The 22,749-nt window shown below is 50.6% G+C and overlaps 1 protein-coding gene across 2 annotated transcripts in view; it reads left to right on the top strand.

Annotated features, from left to right (window-relative positions):
• Positions 1-22,749, top strand: part of CDK18 (cyclin dependent kinase 18) — an 85,508-nt gene that overhangs the window by 42,566 nt on the left and 20,193 nt on the right. For both annotated transcript variants that reach the window (XR_012665668.1, XM_048826727.2), the window contains exons 2-5: positions 758-913; positions 17,772-17,917; positions 18,150-18,275; positions 21,587-21,643. Coding sequence is in view for 1 of the 2 variants with exons in the window: in XM_048826727.2 (XP_048682684.1) it covers positions 790-913; positions 17,772-17,917; positions 18,150-18,275; positions 21,587-21,643 (453 nt within the window). In the remaining variant the exon portion in view is untranslated. The remainder of the gene's footprint in view (positions 1-757; positions 914-17,771; positions 17,918-18,149; positions 18,276-21,586; positions 21,644-22,749) is intronic.

Here is a 22,749-nt window from a genome sequence, read left to right as displayed (position 1 = left end):
ACGTAGATCCACTGGGTCCGGGTCATGTCCCCCAGCTACTCCCAGACCCTTCAGATCCGGCCTGATTCTGTTCTGCAGCTGCTGAGGCTGACAGGTAGAACTGGCCTGTGGTGGTTATTCCCTGTGGAATTCTGCTGCTTCGTCTCACGTTATTAGACGGGTGCCACAATCCATCCTAATTACCCTGCTCAGTCACAAGTGGCTTTGCAGCACATCTCAGCCGAGCTGACAGTGCTGCGCGCAAGAGGGGGTCAGTATTTTAGGCATTTGCTCTTCACTGCCGTGAGGCAGCACCAAGAAGGGAGGCAGAGGCAATCATTCCTTTGGCTTAGCATTGAGGATTCACGCTTAGGCCCCGATCCTGCAAGCTGAGCCGTCCGGACAGACCCCTGCAGCCAGGCCAAGTCCCACTGAAGTCAGTCGGGCTGTGCATGGGCACATGGGTTCGTCCGCGAGGATCTCGTGATAGGATCAGTGGTTTGGGTCTGACCCAAGGCCTGCTGAGTTCAAGAGAAAGGCTCCTAGTGATTTCAGTGAGCCCTGGATCAGGCCTCCTGTTGGTAAACTCATCAGGAGCACAGACTGTATCTCGGGCCTGATTTTCACCGAGTGCTCTCAAGTCCAGTCAGTCAGTGCTGCAGGTGCCCGACACCTCTGCAAATCAGGCCCTGTGCGTCTGGCTGCAGCCCCGAGCGGCGGGTCCTGCGTGCAATCCAAGGCCTTCAGCCTACTCTCCTTGCTTTCCCCTTCCTTCCAGGGCCCTGCCGTCTCGCCGCAGCACAGGATACAATGAACAAGATGAAAAACTTCAAGCGGCGGTTTTCCCTCTCCGTTCCCCGGACAGAGACCATCGAGGAGTCACTAGCCGAGTTCACAGAGCAGTTCAACCAGCTCAACAACAAGAAGAATGAAGGTGAGAGGCCGGCAGGTTCATTGTGCCAGCAGGGGAAACCAGTCCAGATTTGGCCAGGATTCCCTCCAGGCACAGATAGTTGGTGCAGGGTCAGGATTTCTCTCCACTTGACCTTTAACTGTCTCAAATGGGCCCAGAAAAGCAGCACAAATAGTGTGTGTGACCTTGGGCGAGTCCCTGGCCACTCTGTGCCTCAGTTTCCCCATCTGTGAAACAGGGGTAATACCTCCCCAACATTCATTCCTTTATGGGGAGCGCCGTGGGTAGAAAGTGCTGTTAAAGAACAAAGCATTATTATTTTTACATCTCAATACACATTAAAGACCAGAGCAAAAAGTGGGGGAGGAAGCAGCTCTTCTGCTTAAGGCCTGCGCTTTGTTAAAGCATGGGGCCCCCTTCTCCTTGCCCAGAAATAGTAGCAATTGGCTCAGGCTCTTTGGCAGGGCTCAGGCTTTGTTCACATGCACAGCAGTTCTCTCTCCTCACAGCAATTGTCTCAGGCTTTCTGCAAACTCAGCCACACACCGCTTCCTCATTTCACTCATTTACGCCTTTCTCTGCAACTACAACAGCTAGAAACGTCCTTTTAAAAAAAAAAATCAAGGCTGAGACCCTAAAGTAATCACCTGGCTCCTCCATCCAGCCGTCTGTTCTCTAACCTAAGTGTAGAAGAGACCCAGCAGCCCGTTCTAGAGATGGCTTTCTTTCCTCCTTGGCCCAGCTCCCTGCCCCTCGGCAGTGCCCGCCGCTGCGAACAGATTACATCCCTTCGCTTGCATCAAGCTGCCGGCACCTGCACCCCCCCTTAGCAAGCAGCCACTCTCGATGCTCAGAAGAAGCCATGGTGCCTATTTGCTCCCCACTTGTTCTGCCCACCCCTGCTGGTCTGCACCTCTCCCCGTGTGACCTGGATGGAATAGGAGCGAGGGCAGAGCTGAGTACGCAGTTGTCTCCCTTTCATGGGCCTTGAGTCTGTCACCTTCTTGACAGATTTCAGAGTAGCAGCCGTGTTAGTCTGTATCCGCAAAAAGAAAAGGAGTACTTGTGGCTCCTTAGAGACTAACCAATTTATTTGAGCATAAGCTTTTGTGAGCTACAGCTCACTTAATCGGACGCATTCAGTGGAAAATACAGTGGGGAGATTTATATACATAGAGAACATAAAACAATGGGTAGCTCACCTTACCTGATCACTCTTGTTACAGTGTGTATGGTAACACCCATTGTTTCATGTTCTCTGTGTATATAAAATCTCCCCACTGTATTTTCCACTGTAAAATGGAAACATTTTACACTATAAAATGGACACATTTTTCACTGTGGCTCACGAAAGCTTCTGCTCAAATAAATTTGTTAGTCTTTAAGGTGCCACAAGTCCTCCTTTTCTTTTTATAATATTAAACAGTTAGCTCCCACTGCACAAGTACTCCTTTTCACCTTCTTGAGGATCCCTGAACCAGGCCCGGGGGGTGTCTCTGTCCCCTACATGGCAGGAGAACCTAGTACAAGTCCAGGGATATGTCTGTGTCCCCTATGTGGCAGGAGAACGTAGTACCAGGCCCAGGGATGTGTTTCTGCCCCCCTAGGAAACAGAAGCCCCCAGTAGCAGGCCCTGTCTGTATTTCCTTCCCCCTGTTAGAGGCAGAAGAGCCTGGCACCAGGCTACAGTTTGCTTCCCATGGTATGTGGTAAATTCCTAACCCTGCAGCCTGTGCCCTTCCCATGCAGTACAGCCCAGATATGGTGCCCATCTCCACTGTCCCCAGTTCTGCGTCATTCCGTCGGCTTCATTCCCTCACTCCCATACAGCCTGCTCCTTCTGGCCCGAGATCTCTTGATTAAGTTTCTCACAGATTGTAAACAAGCCTGTGAAGTCACCACTGTGCTGCCCTTAATCTCCTTCCCCTGAAAGCTGCGGATGTTATTTATTAAGCGGCCTGACAGCTGCATTTGTCTGAAGTGTCTCTTCAACCCTGCACGGATGGCATTTAATAAACCCCTTGCTGCTCAGAGCTCCCTGCCCACAGCATTGTGCCATCCAGCATTGGCAGGGGCGGGCTCAGCAGGGGAATGCTGCATACAGATGTACCAGGCTGTCTAGCACTGTGTGGGCTTGATCCACAGCTCACTGATGGCAAAGGACACCTTTCTACAGATTTCAATGGTCTTTGGATCAGGGAGGAGGCCATGGTTACTGCAGGTTGGGGTTCATCAGGAAAGGGGTTGGTTTGCTTTCTTCTGGAAGGGAATCGAGCCGGGTTTGCTCCCCAAGTTCATCTCTCTAAGGGGAGACTGGGAAGCTTGTGGGCGCTAATACAGCTGGCTGCATGCAGCTGCACCATTGGCAAATGCCTCGGTCTGGCCCTGTTTTACAAACCTGGATGCACTAAGCCTTCTGTGAGGTCGTTCTCATTATCCTGATTCTACAGATGGAGAAATTGCTGCACAGAATGGAGCAGGGACTTGCCTATGGTCATGCAGCGAGTCAGTGGCAGAGCTGGGACCAGAACCCCAAAATCATGATGTTGGGTCTTGTGCTTCAGTCACTCCTCCAAGCTTCCCCCTGTGCGGCCCAGGCCCAACCATTACCGGGTGTGTCCTTTTGATACTGTCCCGTATGGTGCAGTTTAAATATTCCTGCTGCCCGCATTTCTGAACGAGCCTCCTGGGCTCTCTCTGCCCGTTCTGCGTGGCAGGCCTGAAAACAGGGTGCGTTGGCGTCTCCTCAGGTGAACGTGTGCTCAAGGACAACACGTGCAGGGAATCAAATTTCATGCACTGTGGAGAAAGCTAATCATTGCAGGGATCAGGAAATCATTTTCCTTTCATCGCGCTGCAGAGCTGGCCGTGGGGATTATTTAATTATTTTTCCCAGCCTCGGCCGCTGCTGACAGCAGGTTATTGGAACTGATAGACACAGAGGTAGAATGGCAAATCCTGTGGGGGGGGGGCCCCCCCAATAACCTGTCACTTAACCAATGAATGCTGCAGCCTAAAGGGGGGGTGTTACCATCTCAGCGCTGGTGTTTTCCTTTATTATGAGCCATATCACTTATCAATTGACCCAAGCTCTGAGACTCAGTGCCGCAGGGCTTGTATTGCAGTGTAGACATACCCAGAGAGTTTAAAGCCAGAGGGGACCACAAGATCAACTGCTCTGACCTCCTTTATAGCAGGCCACCACCACCACCACCGGGCACCTGCCCACTCACTCAACAACCAAAGAGAGACCCACGTATGGCAGCCTGCAGGGGACTAGGGCTTACAGCTGGATAGCGCTTGTGTAGACAGGCTGCTAACAGCTTTGCCTCCCTATTGCCTGGACTGGCCCTGAGCGATGTTAGGCGACGTGAGCCTGATTTTCAAAAGCACTCAGCGCATTGGGTGTGAGTTAGATGCTGAGCTCTTGTGAAAATCCAGCCATGAGCATCGTAAGGAAAGCAACGGGCATGCTGAGTGCTTGGGAATCTGGCTCTGATTTAGGGGCCTAAATGAGAGCCCAGTTGTTTGGAAAATCCAGCCCCAGCTGTGGGTGCTAAGTCCTGGGAAGTCTGGCCCTGAGCTCTTTGGGAAACCTGGCCCTATAGCCATTAAAAACACCCATGCTCTGGCTGTGTGAGCGCTTCTAACATTGCTGCCCTGCTAGAGCAGCTGTGGGAAAGGCTGAAGAGAACAAAAACAAGGGTGTGAAAAGCAACATAGGGCCCTTAAAGGTCACTTGGTGTGACCCCCAAGCTGCCCTGAAGGGCTGGCATGGGGGATTCTTTGCCTGGTGTACAGCCGGTGTAGCCAGCTTTACGCCAACTCCTCCTGGCACTGGAGGTGTATCAGGCCCATCTGGGGGCTGGAAGGGCTGTGACAGAAGCCAGAGTGCAGTGCACGCCGTCCATCCCCATCCAGCAGAGTGGTCCCTAGGAGACCATCCCAGCTAATGTAAACTGGAGCAGGCCTCACTTGGTCCAGTTTGGCCCCCAGCCCCCGCCCCAGGAGCAGAGGAGACAGAGAGTGGCTTAGAGGCACATTGCTTCCCAATGTGAGCTATAGCTGAGGCTTGAACCCCTGATAGTTAATGAAATGCCGGGGCAGAAAGATGCCAAGGGGCTCTTTCTCAGTACAGTCAGTAGCCCAGACAGAGCTGGGCTACCCTTAGTCTTGGAGAGTGGACCAGATGATATGTCTGGGGCAAGAAAGCAGAAGGAGACTCCGCTGGTTGGAAGGCATGAGATGCGATGTCCTGAGGTTGGGAGTTCCACGACCACCACTCCCAAGAGGAGAAGGTGGGTGGTGGTGGTCGGGGACTCTCTCCTCCGGGGGACTGAGTCATCTATCTGCCGCCCTGACCGGGAAAACCGAGAAGTCTGCTGCTTGCCGGGGGCTAAGATTCGCGATGTGACGGAGAGACTGCCGAGACTCATCAAGCCCTCGGATCGCTACCCCTTCCTGCTTCTCCACGTGGGCACCAATGATACTGCCAAGAATGACCTTGAGCGGATCACTGCGGACTATGTGGCTCTAGGAAGAAGGATAAAGGAGTTGGAGGCGCAAGTGGTGTTCTCGTCCATCCTCCCCGTGGAAGGAAAAGGCCTAGGTAGGGAGCGTCGAATCGTGGAAGTCAACGAATGGCTACGCAGGTGGTGTCGGAGAGAAGGCTTTGGATTCTTCGACCATGGGATGGTGTTCCAAGAAGGAGTGCTAGGCAGAGACGGGCTCCACTTAACGAAGAGAGGGAAGAGCATCTTCGCGAGCAGGCTGGCTAACCTAGTGAGGAGGGCTTTAAACTAGGTTCACCGGGGGAAGGAGACCAAAGCCCTGAGGTAAGTGGGAAAGCGGGATACCGGGAGGAAGCACAGGCAGGAATGTCTGTGAGGGGAGGGCTCCTGCCTCATACTGGGAATGAGGGGCGATCAACAGGTTATCTCAAGTGCTTATATACAAATGCACAAAGCCTTGGAAACAAGCAGGGAGAACTGGAGGTCCTGGTGATGTCAAAGAACTATGACGTGATCGGAATAACAGAGACTTGGTGGGATAACTCACATGACTGGAGTACTGTCATGGATGGTTATAAACTGTTCAGGAAGGACAGGCAGGGCAGAAAAGGTGGGGGAGTAGCACTGTATGTAAGGGAGCAGTATGACTGCTCAGAGCTCCGGTACGAAACTGCAGAAAAACCTGAGTGTCTCTGGATTAAGTTTAGAAGTGTGTGCAACAAGAGTGATGTAGTGGTGGGAGTCTGCTATAGACCGCCGGACCAGGGGGATGAGGTAGATGAGGCTTTCTTCCGGCAGCTCACGGAAGCTACTGGATCGCATGCCCTGATTCTCATGGGTGACTTTAATTTTCCTGATATCTGCTGGGAGAGCAATACAGCGGTGCATAGACAATCCAGGAAGTTTTTGGAAAGCGTAGGGGACAATTTCCTGGAGCAAGTGCTAGAGGAGCCAACTAGGGGGGGCGCTTTTCTTGACCTGCTGCTCACAAACCGGGTAGAATTAGTGGGGGAAGCAAAAGTGGATGGGAATCTGGGAGGCAGTGACCATGAGTTGGTTGAGTTCAGGATCCTGACACAGGGAAGAAAGGTAAGCAGCACGATACGGACCCTGGACTTCAGGAAAGCAGACTTCGACTCCCTCAGGGAACGGATGGCCAGGATCCCCTGGGGGACTAACTTGAAGGGGAAAGGAGTCCAGGAGAGCTGGCTGTATTTCAAGGAATCCCTGTTGAGGTCACAGGGACAAACCATCCCAATGAGTCGAAAGAATAGTAAATATGGCAGGCGACCAGCTTGGCTTAATGGTGAAATCCTAGCGGATCTTAAACATAAAAAAGAAGCTTACAAGAAGTGGAAGGTTGGACATATGACCAGGGAAGAGTATAAAAATATTGCTCGGGCATGTAGGAATGTTATCAGGAGGGCCCAATCGCACCTGGAGCTGCAGCTAGCCAGAGATGTCAAGAGTAACAAGAAGGGTTTCTTCAGGTATGTTGGCAACAAGAAGAAAGCCAAGGAATGTGTGGGCCCCTTACTGAATGAGGGAGGCAAACTAGTGACAGAGGATGTGGAAAAAGCTAATGTACTCAATGCTTTTTTTGCCTCTGTTTTCACTAACAAGGTCAGCTCCCAGACCGCTACGCTGGGCATCACAAAATGGGGAAGAGATGGACAGCCTTCTGTGGAGATAGAGGTGGTTAGGGACTATTTAGAAAAGCTGGACGTGCACAAGTCCATGGGGCCGGATGAGTTGCATCCGAGAGTGCTGAAGGAACTGGCGGCTGTGATTGCAGAGCCATTGGCCATTATCTTTGAAAACTCGTGGCGAACCGGGGAAGTCCCGGATGACTGGAAAAAGGCTAATGTAGTGCCAATCTTTAAAAAAGGGAAGAAGGAGGATCCTGGGAACTACAGGCCAGTCAGCCTCACTTCAGTCCCCGGAAAAATCATGGAGCAGGTCCTCAAAGAATCAATCCAGAAGCACTTGCATGAGAGGAAAGTGATCAGGAACAGCCAGCATGGATTCACCAAGGGAAGGTCATGCCTGACTAATCTAATCGCCTTCTATGATGAGATTACTGGTTCTGTGGATGAAGGGAAAGCAGTGGATGTATTGTTTCTTGACTTTAGCAAAGCTTTTGACACGGTCTCCCACAGTATTCTTGTCAGCAAGTTAAGGAAGTATGGGCTGGATGAATGCACTACAAGGTGGGTAGAAAGCTGGCTAGATTGTCGGGCTCAACGGGTAGTTATCAATGGCTCCATGTCTAGTTGGCAGCCGGTATCAAGTGGAGTGCCCCAAGGGTCGGTCCTGGGGCCGGTTTTGTTCAATATCTTCATAAATGATCTGGAGGATGGTGTGGATTGCACTCTCAGCAAATTTGCGGATGATACTAAACTGGGAGGAGTGGTAGATACGCTGGAGGGGTGGGATAGGATACAGAAGGACCTAGACAAATTGGAGGATTGGGCCAAAAGAAATCTGATGAGGTTCAATAAGGATAAGTGCAGGGTCCTGCACTTAGGACGGAAGAACCCAATGCACAGCTACAGACTAGGGACCGAATGGCTAGGCAGCAGTTCTGCAGAAAAGGACCTAGGGGTGACAGTGGACGAGAAGCTGGATATGAGTCAGCAGTGTGCCCTTGTTGCCAAGAAGGCCAATGGCATTTTGGGATGTATAAGTAGGGGCATAGCGAGCAGATCGAGGGATGTGATCGTTCCCCTCTATTCGACATTGGTGAGGCCTCATCTGGAGTACTGTGTCCAGTTTTGGGCCCCACACTTCAAGAAGGATGTGGATAAATTGGAGAGAGTCCAGCGAAGGGCAACAAAAATGATTAGGGGACTGGAACACATGAGTTATGAGGAGAGGCTGAGGGAGCTGGGATTGTTTAGCCTGCAGAAGAGAAGAATGAGGGGGGATTTGATAGCTGCTTTCAACTACCTGAAAGGGGGTTCCAAAAAGGATGGCTCTAGACTGTTCTCAATGGTATCAGATGACAGAACGAGGAGTAATGGTCTCAAGTTGCAGTGGGGGAGGTTTAGATTGGATATTAGGAAAAACTTTTTCACTAAGAGGGTGGTGAAACACTGGAATGCGTTACCTAGGGAGGTGGTAGAATCTCCTTCCTTAGAGGTTTTTAAGGTCAGGCTTGACAAAGCCCTGGCTGGGATGATTTAACTGGGAATTGGTCCTGCTTCGAGCAGGGGGTTGGACTAGATGACCTTCTGGGGTCCCTTCCAACCCTTATATTCTATGATTCTATGATTCTATGGGGCAGAAGGGTCCTCCTGGCCTGGGGTGAAATTCTCCCAGGACCATGCCCTGTGTGATGGGAAATGAAATCCCAGTGTCTCTCTCCCTCGCTCAGGCTGCGCACGGAGGCTGATGAGGCAAGAACTAAAAGCAAACAGCTCCCTGGCTAGGTACAGTGGTTCCCGGGGAATTTCACAGTCTGGAGGGGAGGGGGCAGTTGGGTATATACGCATGATGAGATAGTGAGTCCTCTGTGCCCTGCAGAAACCGCACCTGAAACGTCTCTGTCCTGATGCTGGTGCTGCTTCACTCCCATATCGGGGGCTTTGGCATTCCAGGCACCCCCAGTCATGGAACTCAGAGGTGGAAGAGACCCATCGGGTTATGCACTCCACGCCCCACAGTGTTCATAGGAACACAGCAACTCCTAGAGTCCATCCCGCCCAGCCTCTTGTCTCTGACAGTTGCCAGCACCAGCTGCCGTAGAGGAAGGTGCGAGAACCCTGTAGTTATGGGATAACCTGCCCCCATTGTGTTCCTTGTGCATTGTCCAGTCTAGATTCAATGTCCCAAGCAATGGGCTTGCCCGGTCTAGGAGATCTCACCCTCTGGAAGCTATTCCTGCTATTCAACTTAAGTTTCCCCTTTTTCCTCAGAGTCCTCCCTGTTATTGTTGACCTTGTTTTCAGAGGTGCTGAGCCCCTGCATCTCCCATTGGCTTTTATCGGATTTGGGGGTGCTCAGCATGTCTAAAAATCCGGCTGCTTTAAACCCCTTTGTACCACATTAAATAATTCCCTTCTGTGTGGCCCTTGCACACTTCAGCTGCTTGTAGACTCCTATCCTCCTTAAGCCACCATGCAGCCAAGCTGATACCTTTGTGGCTCAGATGAGGATTCAGAGAGGAGACACCCCCCTTCTCTCTGTCTCGGTGCCAGCTTGTATCTGACCCTCAGGAGCCCTCAGCTGCAAAGGCCCCATGTCTGCAGCAAATCCTGTTTCCTCAGCGGCTTAGGAGCATGCAGTTGCAAAATATTTATCTGTTGTTAAAAAAGCAAGAGAGGGAAAATGGGGGTGAGGGGCTGGAAGGAGTCTAGGAAACAGTTCGTGCATCCATGTGCTGCATGATGTAGCCCACTGGCTGGAGCAGAGTGGCGGCCAGGAACTCCTTGCTTCCAATCCTAGCTTTGACGCTTGACTTCTTGTGTGCCCTTGGGCATGTCCCTTTACCTCTCTGTGCCCCAGTTTCCCTCTCTATCTAATGTGTGTGATGCACAGTGGGGTTGTGAGGCTGAGTTAACATTTGTAAAATGCTAAGTGCTATACACAGGGCTGTGGCTAGGCGGCTCTCTCCCTCTCCAGCTACTTACCCCTGGGAGTTAATCGCAGTGGGATTTTGACAGGTTTCAGAGGAGCAGCCGTGTTAGTCTGTATCCGCAAAAAGAACAGGAGGACTTGTGGCACCTTAGAGACTAACAAATTTATTATTAATAAAAATTGTTAGTCTCTAAGGTGCCACAAGTACTCCTGTTCTTTTAGTGGGATTTTGTTTGCACTGGGAGCCTGATTCCCCATTGTCCTAGACCTGGTGCAGTGAGGTACACCAGTGCAAAGTGAGTGTAACAGGCTACCAGGCTTTACCCCACATTGCATTGTAAATGGAAACACAAGATATAAAGCAGGACGGAATCAGGCCCGGGTTTTTACTGTGCACAAATCATGCCGCACTGGTGTAAGTCAGAATCATGGTTAGCACAGCGCAGCTACCCGCGTGGCTGAAAGCCTTGTCATTCTGGTTGCAAATCCAGAGTCACTCCTGATTTGCAGTGGCATTAATCAGAGGCAAACCTGGCCTTTGCTTTGCTTTGCCTCCCAAGAAACAATGTATCGAGGGTGGAAAGAGGCTGAATGATCCAAGATCTGAGTGGGGCTCAGCCTTGCAAGCTTAATGGAGATTTAAGAGGAGAGTTCACACTTAGCGAGGTAATTAAAAGTTGTAACTCAAGCAAGCAGTGGAGGGTTTTGGCCCCTTTCCCCGGGAGATCAAAGCTTGTTTTGGCAGAGGCAATGTTTAAATGTATTTATAAAAAGAGAGAGAGAGACTCGTCTAAGGCAGCTGCAGTGTCTGCCGTCTCGCTTTAATTTGCTTTGATATCCTAGGCAGCCTCATTATTCTCCGGATGTCGGGGCCCGCTGTAATCCACATGAAAAGCAGAGCGGAATCAAACCAGCCCTGGCTTTCACTCACCCAGAGCCTGACATCATCTTCAACCAACACCCAGGCAGGGCGGTGAGCCCGCAAATGTCCCTGTTGGAGCGTCCCCTTTCCCTATGGCTGCAGTTCACTTCCACGCTGCGCAGGCACCTTGGGGTGGAGGGAGTGGCTGCGTGCATGTGACCCACTTTGTCTAGCCCAGGGGCATTTGGAGAGGGCCAGATTCCAGCCTTCATTGCAGGGTCTGCAGGCTGAGATTCAGATCCAGGTCGTCACACTTGGCTCAATCCGTGGCAGATCCCGCGCTAATTTCAGTGGGCGGTTTGCGCAGAGAGCAAGGGGCGAATGCAGCCTTGATGAAGTAACCGCATTTTAAAGGACGCTGTCCTTTGCCGTCACGTGCAGCCCCTCCCCAGGACAAAATCTGCTCCCTTTTAGCCCAATGCTCCTGCAGTCGGCTCTCTTCCTTCCCCATCCTCTTTTCTCTCTTTCTCTCCCTCTTCCCCTGTCTCTGTGAGTCTTCTCTGCTCTTCCTTTTCCGTGTTCTTCCTTCCGTGCTGCAATTCACACCTTCCCATGGCTTTCCCACCCTCCCACCTTCTTTCTCATTCCTTCTGCTTGAATGACCAGCCGGGAAATAGTTCCTGTTGACATTGTAGTGAGCTTTAGAGTTGCCACTCCAGTGAAATCAGTGGGGAACTGGGCAGCTCACGCACCAGAGAGCTGTTGTATCAGGTATCTGCAGACTCAGGCAGATTTCAGTGTGTCACTTTACACTCGCTTCTCATTTGGAAGGTTTTCTTCTCAACCATGGGGGATAGAAACTTACCTGGATCCTGGAGAACCTGAGTATGTCACACAGGCCACATAGATACATTGCGCAGGTTAGGTCCGACCTGCAAGCCATATGTTCAACACCCCTGCCTCAGTGACTGCCCCGGGGACTCTAAATGTATGTCTGCACTGCTGTAAAGCACCCAGGGCTAGCCTATGTCAGCTGGCTCAGGCTTGTGGGGCTCCGGTTGCAGAGCTATAAAACTGCAATGTAGATGGTCGGGCTAGAGCCCGAGCTCTGGGCTTAAACCCAAGCCCAGATGTCTACACTGCAATTTTATATCCCCGCAATGAGCCTGCATCAGCTAACACAGGCCAGCCACGGGTGTTTTACTGCAGTATAGATGTACCCTGACAAATGCGATCTGCCGCTTGCTGACCGAAACAGGAGTTCTCTTTTAACTGAAACAGTAGGGCCCAGGTGTTCAGAGCCCAGGCCCAAGCCTGGCTGATGACCTGTGGTGTCTCTGTGGCCAGGTGCCCACTGCCCAGGCATGCATTCGTGCGGATCCTACAACAGAGCTTGATTAAGGCAGCCTCCTGGCCCTACAGTCTGAATGCAACAATGGTCCGGCTGCTTCCTTCTGGGACAATCCCCTTCACTTGCAAGGACTCGGGCGTGAGATGGAAACCAAGTCCCTCTGGATGGACTTGGGAGGAAGGGTCTCTTGGTACCTTCATCCCCCTGAGTAGACTTATGCAAATCAGCACCACTTCAGGTGCTTCCACACCTCATGGTGGGTTCTGATTAGGAATCCTAACAGACAGAGGCCAGACAAGAGCCGAGAATCCCTTGAACCCTTGGGCACCCTTATTACACCAGTGACAGTGGCAGGGAACCACATTTGCCCAAAGCCATCCTCTCTTCGGGTCGTTCGTCTGCTGCATCTCATCCGGGAGATGGGCTAGTGAAGCCAGCCTTGGCTGTGCCCTGCTCTGATCAGTGCCCTCCGAATGTAGCTCTCTTGCTGATACCCAGCGGTGAGCTGTCCAAGTAGATTGAAGTCAATGCAGTGAAAGCCGTGTTAGAAATAGCAGAGGGCTGTTTCTGTGCAGCTCTCGGCTAACGGTGTCTCAGCAGGAGGATGGCCGAGGGACGTGCCCTGGGCAGCTGAGCCAAGTGTATTTTGGTCAGGAACTCTCCTGCTGACATTTAGCCTTCTCTTGCTGAGTTATTATGTATGGGTGGGCACTGTTACTTCGAGTGTTACATCCCCGGTGGATTCAGCAGTTAGTAGGTTTAATACAGAGGGTCCTGAACTAGAACCCAGATCTGAACTCCCCCCTGTTCCTTCCAACTTTGGCTATGGTCAGAATCAAAACCTGAATCTGAAGCTTAACTTCTCCTAACGTCAGGTCATTTGGATTTGGGGTGCTAGTTTGGCCCATTCTAGTACTAGGAGCAAGCCACACGTTCAGATCGGGGGAGGGGGTTTAGGTCGAGCCCCATTGGGTTTGGGCCCAGCTCTGTTTCTGTGGACTACAGATTGCTAGATGTTAAGGCCAGAAGGGACTGTTCTGATTATCTAGCCTGACCTCCTACATAACACAGGCCAGAGAATTTCACCTGGTAATTCCTGCGTCTGGACCAGTAACTTGTGGTTGACGTGGGGCATCTCTTTAAACAAGGCATTCAATCTCGATGTAAACTGCAAGCGATGGACAATTTACCATATCCCTTGGTACAGAGAACTCCTTGGCAGGTGAAGCTTCCCTGTCATGCAGCACAACAGAGAGAGAGAAAGCCCACAGTCTCCTTACGCTGCAGTAGCATAGTGGTTGTGGACCTGTTCCATCTGCATTACAAAATGCTTGCCAGGCAAATGCTTTCCAATGACTTCTGTTGACAAGACACTCTCAGCCTGGAGCAGCTAGCTGCCTTCAGCCTGTGGAGACACAGGGAGCGGTTTGATGGAACCCGGGCCCCTGCAGAAACATTTGTGATTCAGTACCACTTGGCACCATGCTAGAGGGCCACTGTGGTGACATGCAGCCCCCCAGCAGCAGTGGCAGCAGCAAGAAGATATTAAGGGGAGTTAGGGCATCTTTGCATGCCAGGACACTTTCTGGACACTCCTAGTTCCCCGGGCTCACAGGGGAGGGATCTTGTGGCTGATACACCATGGCAGGTCATGAGATGTCTCCCTGACTCATGCTGCAAACAACCAGTGGAGCTCCCAGGGAAGGGAGCAGCTTGCCAGTGCCTGCTCTTGATGTATAGCATTTTCCTAATGCTGTGGTGCTCTGTGCTCTTAATGGCCATGCCCCTTCATCCCACCCCCCGCAGCACTGACCCTGGTGTTTGTCATGTCAACAGTTTATCCTGTGCAGAGGGTAAATTTCAGTGTAATAATAATCAGTATTAATGGTGAGCCCAGGCTGAAACCTCAGATCTCAACGTGAGGGTGTTTGGAATTTGAACCCTGGTGTGAAATTCACTAATGGCTCTTAAGGATAACTGTCAGAGGGCAGTAGATCCCTGCATAGAAACGCAGAGCTCTTCTGCTGATTTACACGAGCAGCCAGACCAGGTGGGTCCTACTAGCTTCAACCAAGGAATACAAAAACCTTGGAGTGTCTCTCTCATAAAGCAGAGAGAAGTAGGGAAGGGACAGAGGCCCTGCAGGGCGAAAAACAAAGGAAGGGCTAACCTCAGGAGGAAGCTTGGGCTGAGGGATGTGCTTTGTTCTTAAGAATAAGGGAAAACCCCAAGAAAGCAGGGTGAGCTTGGGACACGGTCTTTTTTTTTTTTTTTATAACTGTTGTTGAAACCAACCCTTGAGCCTATTCCAGAGTGATGTAACTAAGCCCCATCCACAAAGGCTTTAACAGTGGCCAAGGCAGTGTGTCTGGGCCCAGGAAAATGTTGTTAAGGAGGTTGATGGATGGATCTGTTTCGTTGGTTTTATGCTGCCACCCGTGCCTGTAGTATCTGGGCGCCTGCCAGGTAAAATCAGTAGCAGTAGTGAAGTCTCTGGTGGCAGCAGTCACCTGTCACCCCTCTCTGAGCTCTGCTGCCAAAGAACAGTTGGCGTCCTTGTTCCTGCCATGTCATGTAGACAGGTTAGCAGTATCTTGTGTTCCACTGTGTCAGAGGCTGCAGAGAGGTCCAGCGTTGCGAGCATTGGGATCTCACCTCCATGGTCCATGACCACAAGAAGGTTGTCTTCTAGTGCCACCAGAACTGTCTCGGCTGTGCCCTGGCTTCTGATGGGGAGACATCTAGGTTCATGGCTGACGTTGCATGCTGCTGGAGTTTGATGATTACTACTTGCTCAGTTATTTTGCCTAGGAATGGGATGTGGGTGACGGGAGGGTAGTTCGAGAGATCTTCAGGGTTGTGTGATGGCTTCTTGAGGATTGGGCCAACTATGGCATTTTTCAAGGGGTTTGGGAGGTGTGTCTCTCTGAAGGAGACCCTGACTGTTTCCATTAGTAGTGGGCACAGTTGTTCTTCACTAGCTTTTTCCAGCGAAGGGGGGCATGGGTCCATGTCACAGGCTGTGGGCTGTAATATTTTCCTGGGCTGAAAGAAATGGATCCTTAAACAGCTAGAGAGCTTGGGCTGGGCTGCTGGAGGAGTTCAAGAACCGGGTCAGAAAGGAAGCTGTGTCTGTGAAGAGGGCATTTACGCTTGAACAGCAGGTCCCCCATTTCTGGCCTCTTTGTTCTTCTTGATCTGTTAAAATGCCAAGCTCACTTGCAGCTCCTTCTTGCTAAAGGTGACAATCCCTGTGGCTGGCTTGTGCACCCATTACTCACGCTGGTGGGAAGTTACTATTGTTAATTGTATGACAGTAGAACCTAGGGACTCGAACTGAGGTCAGGGACCCATTGTGTTAGGGGCTGTACATGCACGTAGTGAGAGACAGCCCCTGCCCCAAAGACAGTACACTCCAAGTAAACAAAGTGTAGGGGGGATGCAGAGGCCCAGAGAGGGAATTGGTCACACAGCAGGTCAAGGACAGAGCAGGGAATAGAACCCTGGTATCTCTCTGTCCGACTCTCCTATCAACTCTGTCACCTAATGTGCAGACCTTTCTTCCCCTCTCTTCTCCCTCTCTCTGTTTCCTCAGCGAGCTGAGTTCTGTATCAATGACTGGCTTGTGTGAAAGGCTGTCTGTGCCAAAGGCAGTCGCCTTGTGTTGTATCCATGCCCTCACTGTGGAAGGGCCTGAAGACATTGTCATGTGTCTGCTGAAAGTCTTTTGTAAGGGAGTCAAATTTCTTCCACTAATCCTCGCAGGACGGTTTTGACTCCTCTTTAAATAGCCAAACTTCATTCAGAAACATCTAATTAGCAGAGGCCTTGTTTTGAATGGCTCTCTTGGAAATAATGCCCCTGTGAATTTGGAGAATCCATCTCACAGGGATTCTGGTGACCTGTGTTGAACTCGTTAAACGTTTTACTGAGCCAGGGTCTGGGTCCCTGCGCTCCAGAGCTTCCTAGCAACCAGACATTAATTGCAGACCAAGGAGGAATTAAGTGCAAGCCTAAAACTGGAGTCCTGAGGGAGCTTTGTGGCTTATTTTGTTCTGATTTCCTGCTTCTTTCATGGCGCCTGGGACTTGATGATGCTTCAGACTTGTAATCCTAAGAGAAGAGTTATTATTCGGAATCTCTTCAGCCTTCAAGAGGGCTGCTGTGTTTTAGGACCGTTTCCCAGGACTACGTAATCTGCTGAGACGTGACGGGCTGGGGCTGGGGAACTCGTACCTTCCTCGGGAGTCTGCTGGTTTTATTGTGCAGTAAATGACACTCTGTCTGCCCCCCTTTAATCCCATAGGCCCTTTGCTCAGAATCGTTCAGGTCCCTGGGAGTGAATAATGGTGACGATACTGCTTGTGACATGAGCCGAAGCTGCTCAGCGCCAGAGAGAGAAAGCCTTGCTCGTGGCTAGGAGTAGGCCTCGTTGAAGCAGGCGGTGCTCCATGTAGGGTAGGGTGCTAAGTAGTGTTTCCTCCCGCATAAAGCACTGGACTGGGACTCAGGAGACCACAGTTCTATTCCTAGCTCTGCCAGTGGCCTGCTGCAGGACCTCGGGCAAGTCACTTCGTCTCCCAGGGCTTCAGTTCTCCTCATCTGTACAATGGGAGTAAAGCACTAGCAATTAGTACTGAAAGGCTATCACAGCCTGCCCCTGAGACTGCAAGCTCTGTGGGGCAGGGAACAGTCTTTTCAATCCATGTGTATACAGTGCCTAGCACAGTGGAGCCCTGCTCCCTGACTGGGGCCCCTAGGCACCACCTCAGTTGTAACAGCAGAGGTGCTATAGTTAGTAGAAATCCTTAGCACTTCTATTCACTTTGCAAACACACATTAGCTCCTGCAAGCTCCCCCGGGGATGTAGCAGTGTTGGCCCAGTGTTTTGGAAGGGAAACCTGAGCTGCAAAAAGGTGAAGGGACTTGCCCAAGGCCACAGAGGGGGTCGGTGTTAGGGCACGGATCATAGAATCATAGAATATAAGGGTTGGAAAGGACCCCAGAAGGTCATCTAGTCCAACCCCCTGCTCGAAGCAGGACCAATTCCCAGTTAAATCATCCCAGCCAGGGCTTTGTCAAGCCTGACCTTAAAAACCTCTAAGGAAGGAGATTCTACCACCTCCCTAGGTAACGAATTCCAGTGTTTCACCACCCTCCTAGTGAAAAAGTTTTTCCTAATATCCAATCTAAACCTCCCCCACTGCAACTTGAGACCATTACTCCTCGTTCTGTCATCTGCTACCACTGAGAACAGACTAGATCCATCCTCTTTGGAACCCCCTTTCAGGTAGTTGAAAGCAGCTATCAAATCCCCCCTCATTCTTCTCTTCTGCAGGTTAAACAATCCCAGCTCCCTCAGCCTCTCCTCATAACTCATGTGTTCCAGACCCCTAATCATTTTTGTTGCCCTTCGCTGGACTCTCTCCAGGACTCTCTCAGTGTCCAGGAGTCACCTCGCTCCCCATCCTGTACTCAGACTCATCAGTGGAATGTGATTGTCCCTTGTATTGATGAATAGTGGCCTTTTGGTGCCATCCAGTCGATCCACTCTGTCTCTGCTTCCTCTCTCATCAGACCTGGCACAAGGGCACCTGCAGCTGGGCCACCTGGGCAGAGGTTTCCGGGCAGAGCCAACCTCCGTTTCCCCCTCGGAGGTGGAAGGCCAGTCCCCGAAAGCTGTGCGCTACCGAAGGAGCAGCCAGCGCCGCTTCTCCATGGAGGCAAGTACTGGGTGGGGCTGCGCCTGCGGTGGGGTGAGGAGGAGGGTGCGCGGTGAGGCGCTCCGTGGTTCTCATAGGCGGGAGGCAGTTGTCTAGGACGTGGGGTGGGGGGCATGGGGAGTATGTAGGCTGAGGTGAGTAGCTGTCAGGCACTGCTCCCTGAATGTCTGCTTAAGATTCTCAGCTGCGTCAGGTGCTTTAGACACTAACTCTGTGCTGGCCCTGTCTGCAGGATGTCAGCAAGCGGCTCTCCCTGCCCGTGGACATCCGTCTGCCCCCGGAGTTCCTGCAAAAGCTGCAGATGGACAATCCAGACTTCCCCAAGACCTTCAGCAGGATGTCTCGACGGGCTTCCCTCGTGAGTCCCTCAGCTCAGGGGGTCTGGGTCTGGGGGGGATTGTGTCAGGCCCACCACACTGTGCACGTGTCCCACTGCTCGCTGCTGTGTGTTTAAATCCTCATGCACTCGTGTGCAAATTCCCATGTGAATGCCCATCCACCCACGTTCCCACACGTGCACATCTCCGCGTGTACACACTGATGCAAGTAAATCGCTATTGCACACAACCACTAGCGTAAACCTTGCCTACACTTGCGTCAATCCTCCCCATGCACATGCTCGCACCTATGTGTGCAAATCCCATGTCCATGTGCAGTGCAAATCCCCTGCGCCACATGTGCCCACACCCAGCTGTGTAACTCCCCACGCCTGCCCCTCACATTCGTACACTCCCACGTGCCCACACTCAGGTTTGATTCTTTGAAAGGATGGGGACTGAAAGCCACTTGGCATTTAAGAAGCACCTGCTGGCGGCCGCCGCTTCTCGTTAAAATGCGAACGCTGGAAAATAATGAATTAGTCTTCGTACTAATTTCGGAGTTTCACTTTCTGTATAGCACAGCGTTAGCATGCATGATGACTACAACACGGCGCCTTATTTACGAATATGCCAGCATGCTTCCTAGGCACCAGGAACACTCAGTGTTGCCCAGTCACTGGGTCCAAGGCCTTGGCAAGCCTTGGACAGATATCTAGCCCCAAGTGGGAAGAATGGTGTAAGCTGGTGTACTGACAGCACACACCTACTTGTGCAGTCTCTTGTGTCTATTGAATAACATATACCTGGGTGAAGCGAGTGTGCTATAAATATTAATAATCCTGTCAATGAATAATGAGTGTTTCTGTAAAACTCTCCACGTGGCAGTGTGCCATTCGTAGGCTGTCAGATCATGTCCAGCCTCCCTCACATTCCAACAGTCACAGTATTAGGTCCACCAACTGTGCAAAATAGACTGATGTCGCTGCTCCTGTGGGAGGCAGATTGTTCAGGGGAGTGGTAGTGAAGCTACTGACACCATTGACCTCACAAGTCCCTAGTTCAAACCCACCTCGTGTCAGCAGCTAGACTGTAAGTTTCCCTCCTCTGTGTTTCGGTGGCTTGTGTAAAATGAGTGGATGGAAAGGGTGCTGATTGGAAAATGCGGGGAGGAAAATGCAGGGAAAATGGCAGAGAAGCCAGAGAGACTGACCTCCGTTCTGTAGTAGGTCGGTTCCTCCCGGATCCCACTTGTAAGGGGGATTGTGTCCCTGCTGCAGCCCGTAGATGAATAGTCTCCAGGACTTGCCACCGGTTTAAAATTCACCCACCATTTTCCTGTCCAACTCCAATCAGACGACCATGATGTTCTTTATTCTGGGAGACGATGACAAACTATTTCTCTGCTCCGTGGACGGTGACTGCACTGTTCCAAAACTCCCTGTCGAGTGACAGCTGTCTCTCTAGGACCGCCTAATGATGGAGAGATGTATATGGCATGTGTTGTAGTGATTATTATGGTACATATCAAAAAGTGGAAACCCACTGAACTTCCCTGAGATAAGAGTTGTGTTTGTGACTGTCCTGTACGTTAACACATACCAGGTGTGTGAGAGAGACGTGCTAGTTATGTCACAGGAACACCTATCCATGGGATTCTTTCGTCGACCTAGCAGTATGTACACTGGGGCTTAGATCATAGAATCATAGAATCTCAGGGTTGGAAGGGACCCCTGAAGGTCATCTAGTCCAACCCCCTGCTCGAAGCAGGACCAATTCCCAGTTAAATCATCCCAGCCAGGGCTTTGTCAAGCTTGACCTTAAAAACCTCTAAGGAAGGAGATTCTACCACCTCCCTAGGTAACGCATTCCAGTGTTTCACCACCCTCTTAGTGAAAAAGTTTTTCCTAATATCCAATCTAAACCTCCCCCACTGCAACTTGAGACCATTACTCCTCGTTCTGTCATCTGCTACCATTGAGAACAGTCTAGAGCCATCCTCTTTGGAACCCCCTTTCAGGTAGTTGAAAGCAGCTATCAAATCCCCCCTCATTCTTCTCTTCTGCAGGCTAAACAATCCCAGCTCCCTCAGCCTCTCCTCATAAGTCATGTGTTCTAGACCCCTAATCATTTTTGTTGCCCTTCGCTGGACTCTCTCCAATTTATCCACATCCTTCTTGTAGTGTGGGGCCCAAAACTGGACACAGTACTCCAGATGAGGCCTCACCAATGTCAAATAGAGGGGAACGATCACGTCCCTCGATCTGCTCGCTATGCCCCTACTTATACATCCCAAAATGCCATTGGCCTTCTTGGCAACAAGGGCACACTGCTGACTCATATCCAGCTTCTCGTCCACTGTCACCCCTCGGTCCTTTTCCGCAGATTGGCTTAGCCACATCGCATGGGGAGCGAAATTTTTCACAGCCCTGAGCAATGTAGTTAGGTCGACTTAATGTTATAATGTAGACCACGCCTCAGAGATAGTCCCTCCCCAAAAAAGTTTAAAATCTAAATAGACAAAGGCGGTGTCATTTTCCCATTGGGAAACCGAGGCACAGAGAGGTTAACAGACTTGCTGTCGGTCACACAGAGAGTCTGTGGTAGGAACTCAACCCAGGTCTCCCGAGTCTCCATCCAGTGCCTTAACCGCAAGACTACCCTTGCTGTGGTTGTGTCTATGACAGTGTGTCTCTCAGTATAACTTGAAAGAGTGACCATTGCAAATAGGAAATGTCTCTTTCCTGGTTGGTTTGAAAAGTATCTGTGATCAAGGAATGGCATTCTACTGAAGATCAGATATGTAGGAATTGACTTTTAGCACAAGGAAGGGGCTGCCTACTTGATGTGATCCTAGGGGAGGTGTCTTTGATGAAAGCGGCATCACTGCATTAAAAAAAAAAAAAAAGCTCATGTTTAAATTCAGACTTAACTGCTCAAATACCAGGCTGACGGGTGAGGAAGGGACAGATGGACAGAACGATCATGGAATCGTAGCGATAGGAGCAGTGGAGGGCAATATTTCAAGCCACAGTCATTTTGCAGAAGAAGACACTTAGCGCAGTGATTAAGTTAATAGCTTGCGTCATAGTTCCATGGAAGGAGAAAGCAGGTATCATTTGTTTCTTTTAAGCAACCAGTCAGTTGTGGTTTCCCTGTGATTGATTGGCTGCCTGGCTGCTCTCCCCTGCAGATAGCAATAAACATTGTGTATCTAGAACTGCTACCTGCCTTGATTTATCTCCCCCCAAAGCTCATACTGCCCAGCCTCCTTGATGTGACCTTCAGCCGCAGGGCTAATCTTTCCTCGGGAAGGATATTTCCTGCTGATGTTCTTCCCTTTTCTTTGCAGTCGGACATCGGATTTGGGAAGCTGGAAACCTATGTTAAATTGGAAAAACTGGGGGAGGTAAGGAGAACGTGAAATCAACTCAACATTGTAGATGAAGTTAAGAACAGAGCCCAAGCTGCAAAGGACAGACCCAGAGCTAAACTTCCTCAGCATATGGGAGTTTGGTCCTGGCCCAGTGTGAGTTAAAAGTAACAAGAAATACTCAAACGTAGCACTTGCAGAGTTCTTTTGGGCCCAGTCGAAAGACCATTGAAGCTGACAGGAATCTTGAAGTTGACTTTCAGGGGCTTTGGATCAGGCTTTTTATCTTCAAAGCAATTTACAAACACTCTGTACAACCCCGCCCCGCCCCCTGTCTTGGGTAGTTAAGTGTTGTTCTCATTTTACAGTGGCAGAGAGGTTAAGTGATTTGCCTAAGGCTACAGAGGGAATCAGTGTAGAACTCAGATGTTCATGCTACCCAGGATTGTTCTCGCGCCAGTAGATCATTCCCACCCTCTCAAACTAAACTCTTAAAGGGCCATTTTCAAAGAATGGTGCCTAAGATGCACCCACAAAGCCCTTGGTTAAACAGGCAAAAGGTTATCTGGCTGCTTAGATGGCTACTCTAAATGCAGGATTGTATTTTCCATGCTGACAAATTAAGAGGTTGCCTTCTGAGCTCCAGCATTGAAAATCTGGCCTTCAAGGTTTAAGCCCAAAACATAGACTCCCCTCCCAAAACTCTGGGTTTACAAAAGGTGTTAAATTGTGCAAGGTAATACTGTATTTACAGGAGAGGAAATTACCACCTGATCCACTGGGTTACCAAAGTATGACATTGAGTCCTATGAATATCTTACTGTATGTAACAATCCCGACCACCTTTCGTCAGCCGGGATCGACAGCATAGGTCTCTCCCACTTGAGTTAAAGGAGCAGCTCCATTAGATGGTAGCAGTAGTAGGTTATTACGTTCTACGTTAACCAGCCACTGGAGAGGGATTTAGCCAGTGTGCACAGTTGCATTGCTACCAATGTCACCAGTGGTTGTAAAATTATCCTGCCCTTGTTTTTCAATCCCTTCCATCCAAAGATAAAAGGCTCCCATGGACATTGGTTTGTGGTACATGCAGGGTGTCAGGTGCTCCCCTTAGCAGCCCTGCTCACATGCCATCCAAGTGT

This window comes from Caretta caretta, chromosome 21, assembly GCF_965140235.1.
Source record: "Caretta caretta isolate rCarCar2 chromosome 21, rCarCar1.hap1, whole genome shotgun sequence".
In the NCBI taxonomy this organism is placed as follows: domain Eukaryota; kingdom Metazoa; phylum Chordata; order Testudines; family Cheloniidae; genus Caretta; species Caretta caretta.
The sequence above is the reverse complement of the archived record's forward strand: the minus strand, read 5'-3'. Positions and strand labels throughout refer to the sequence as shown.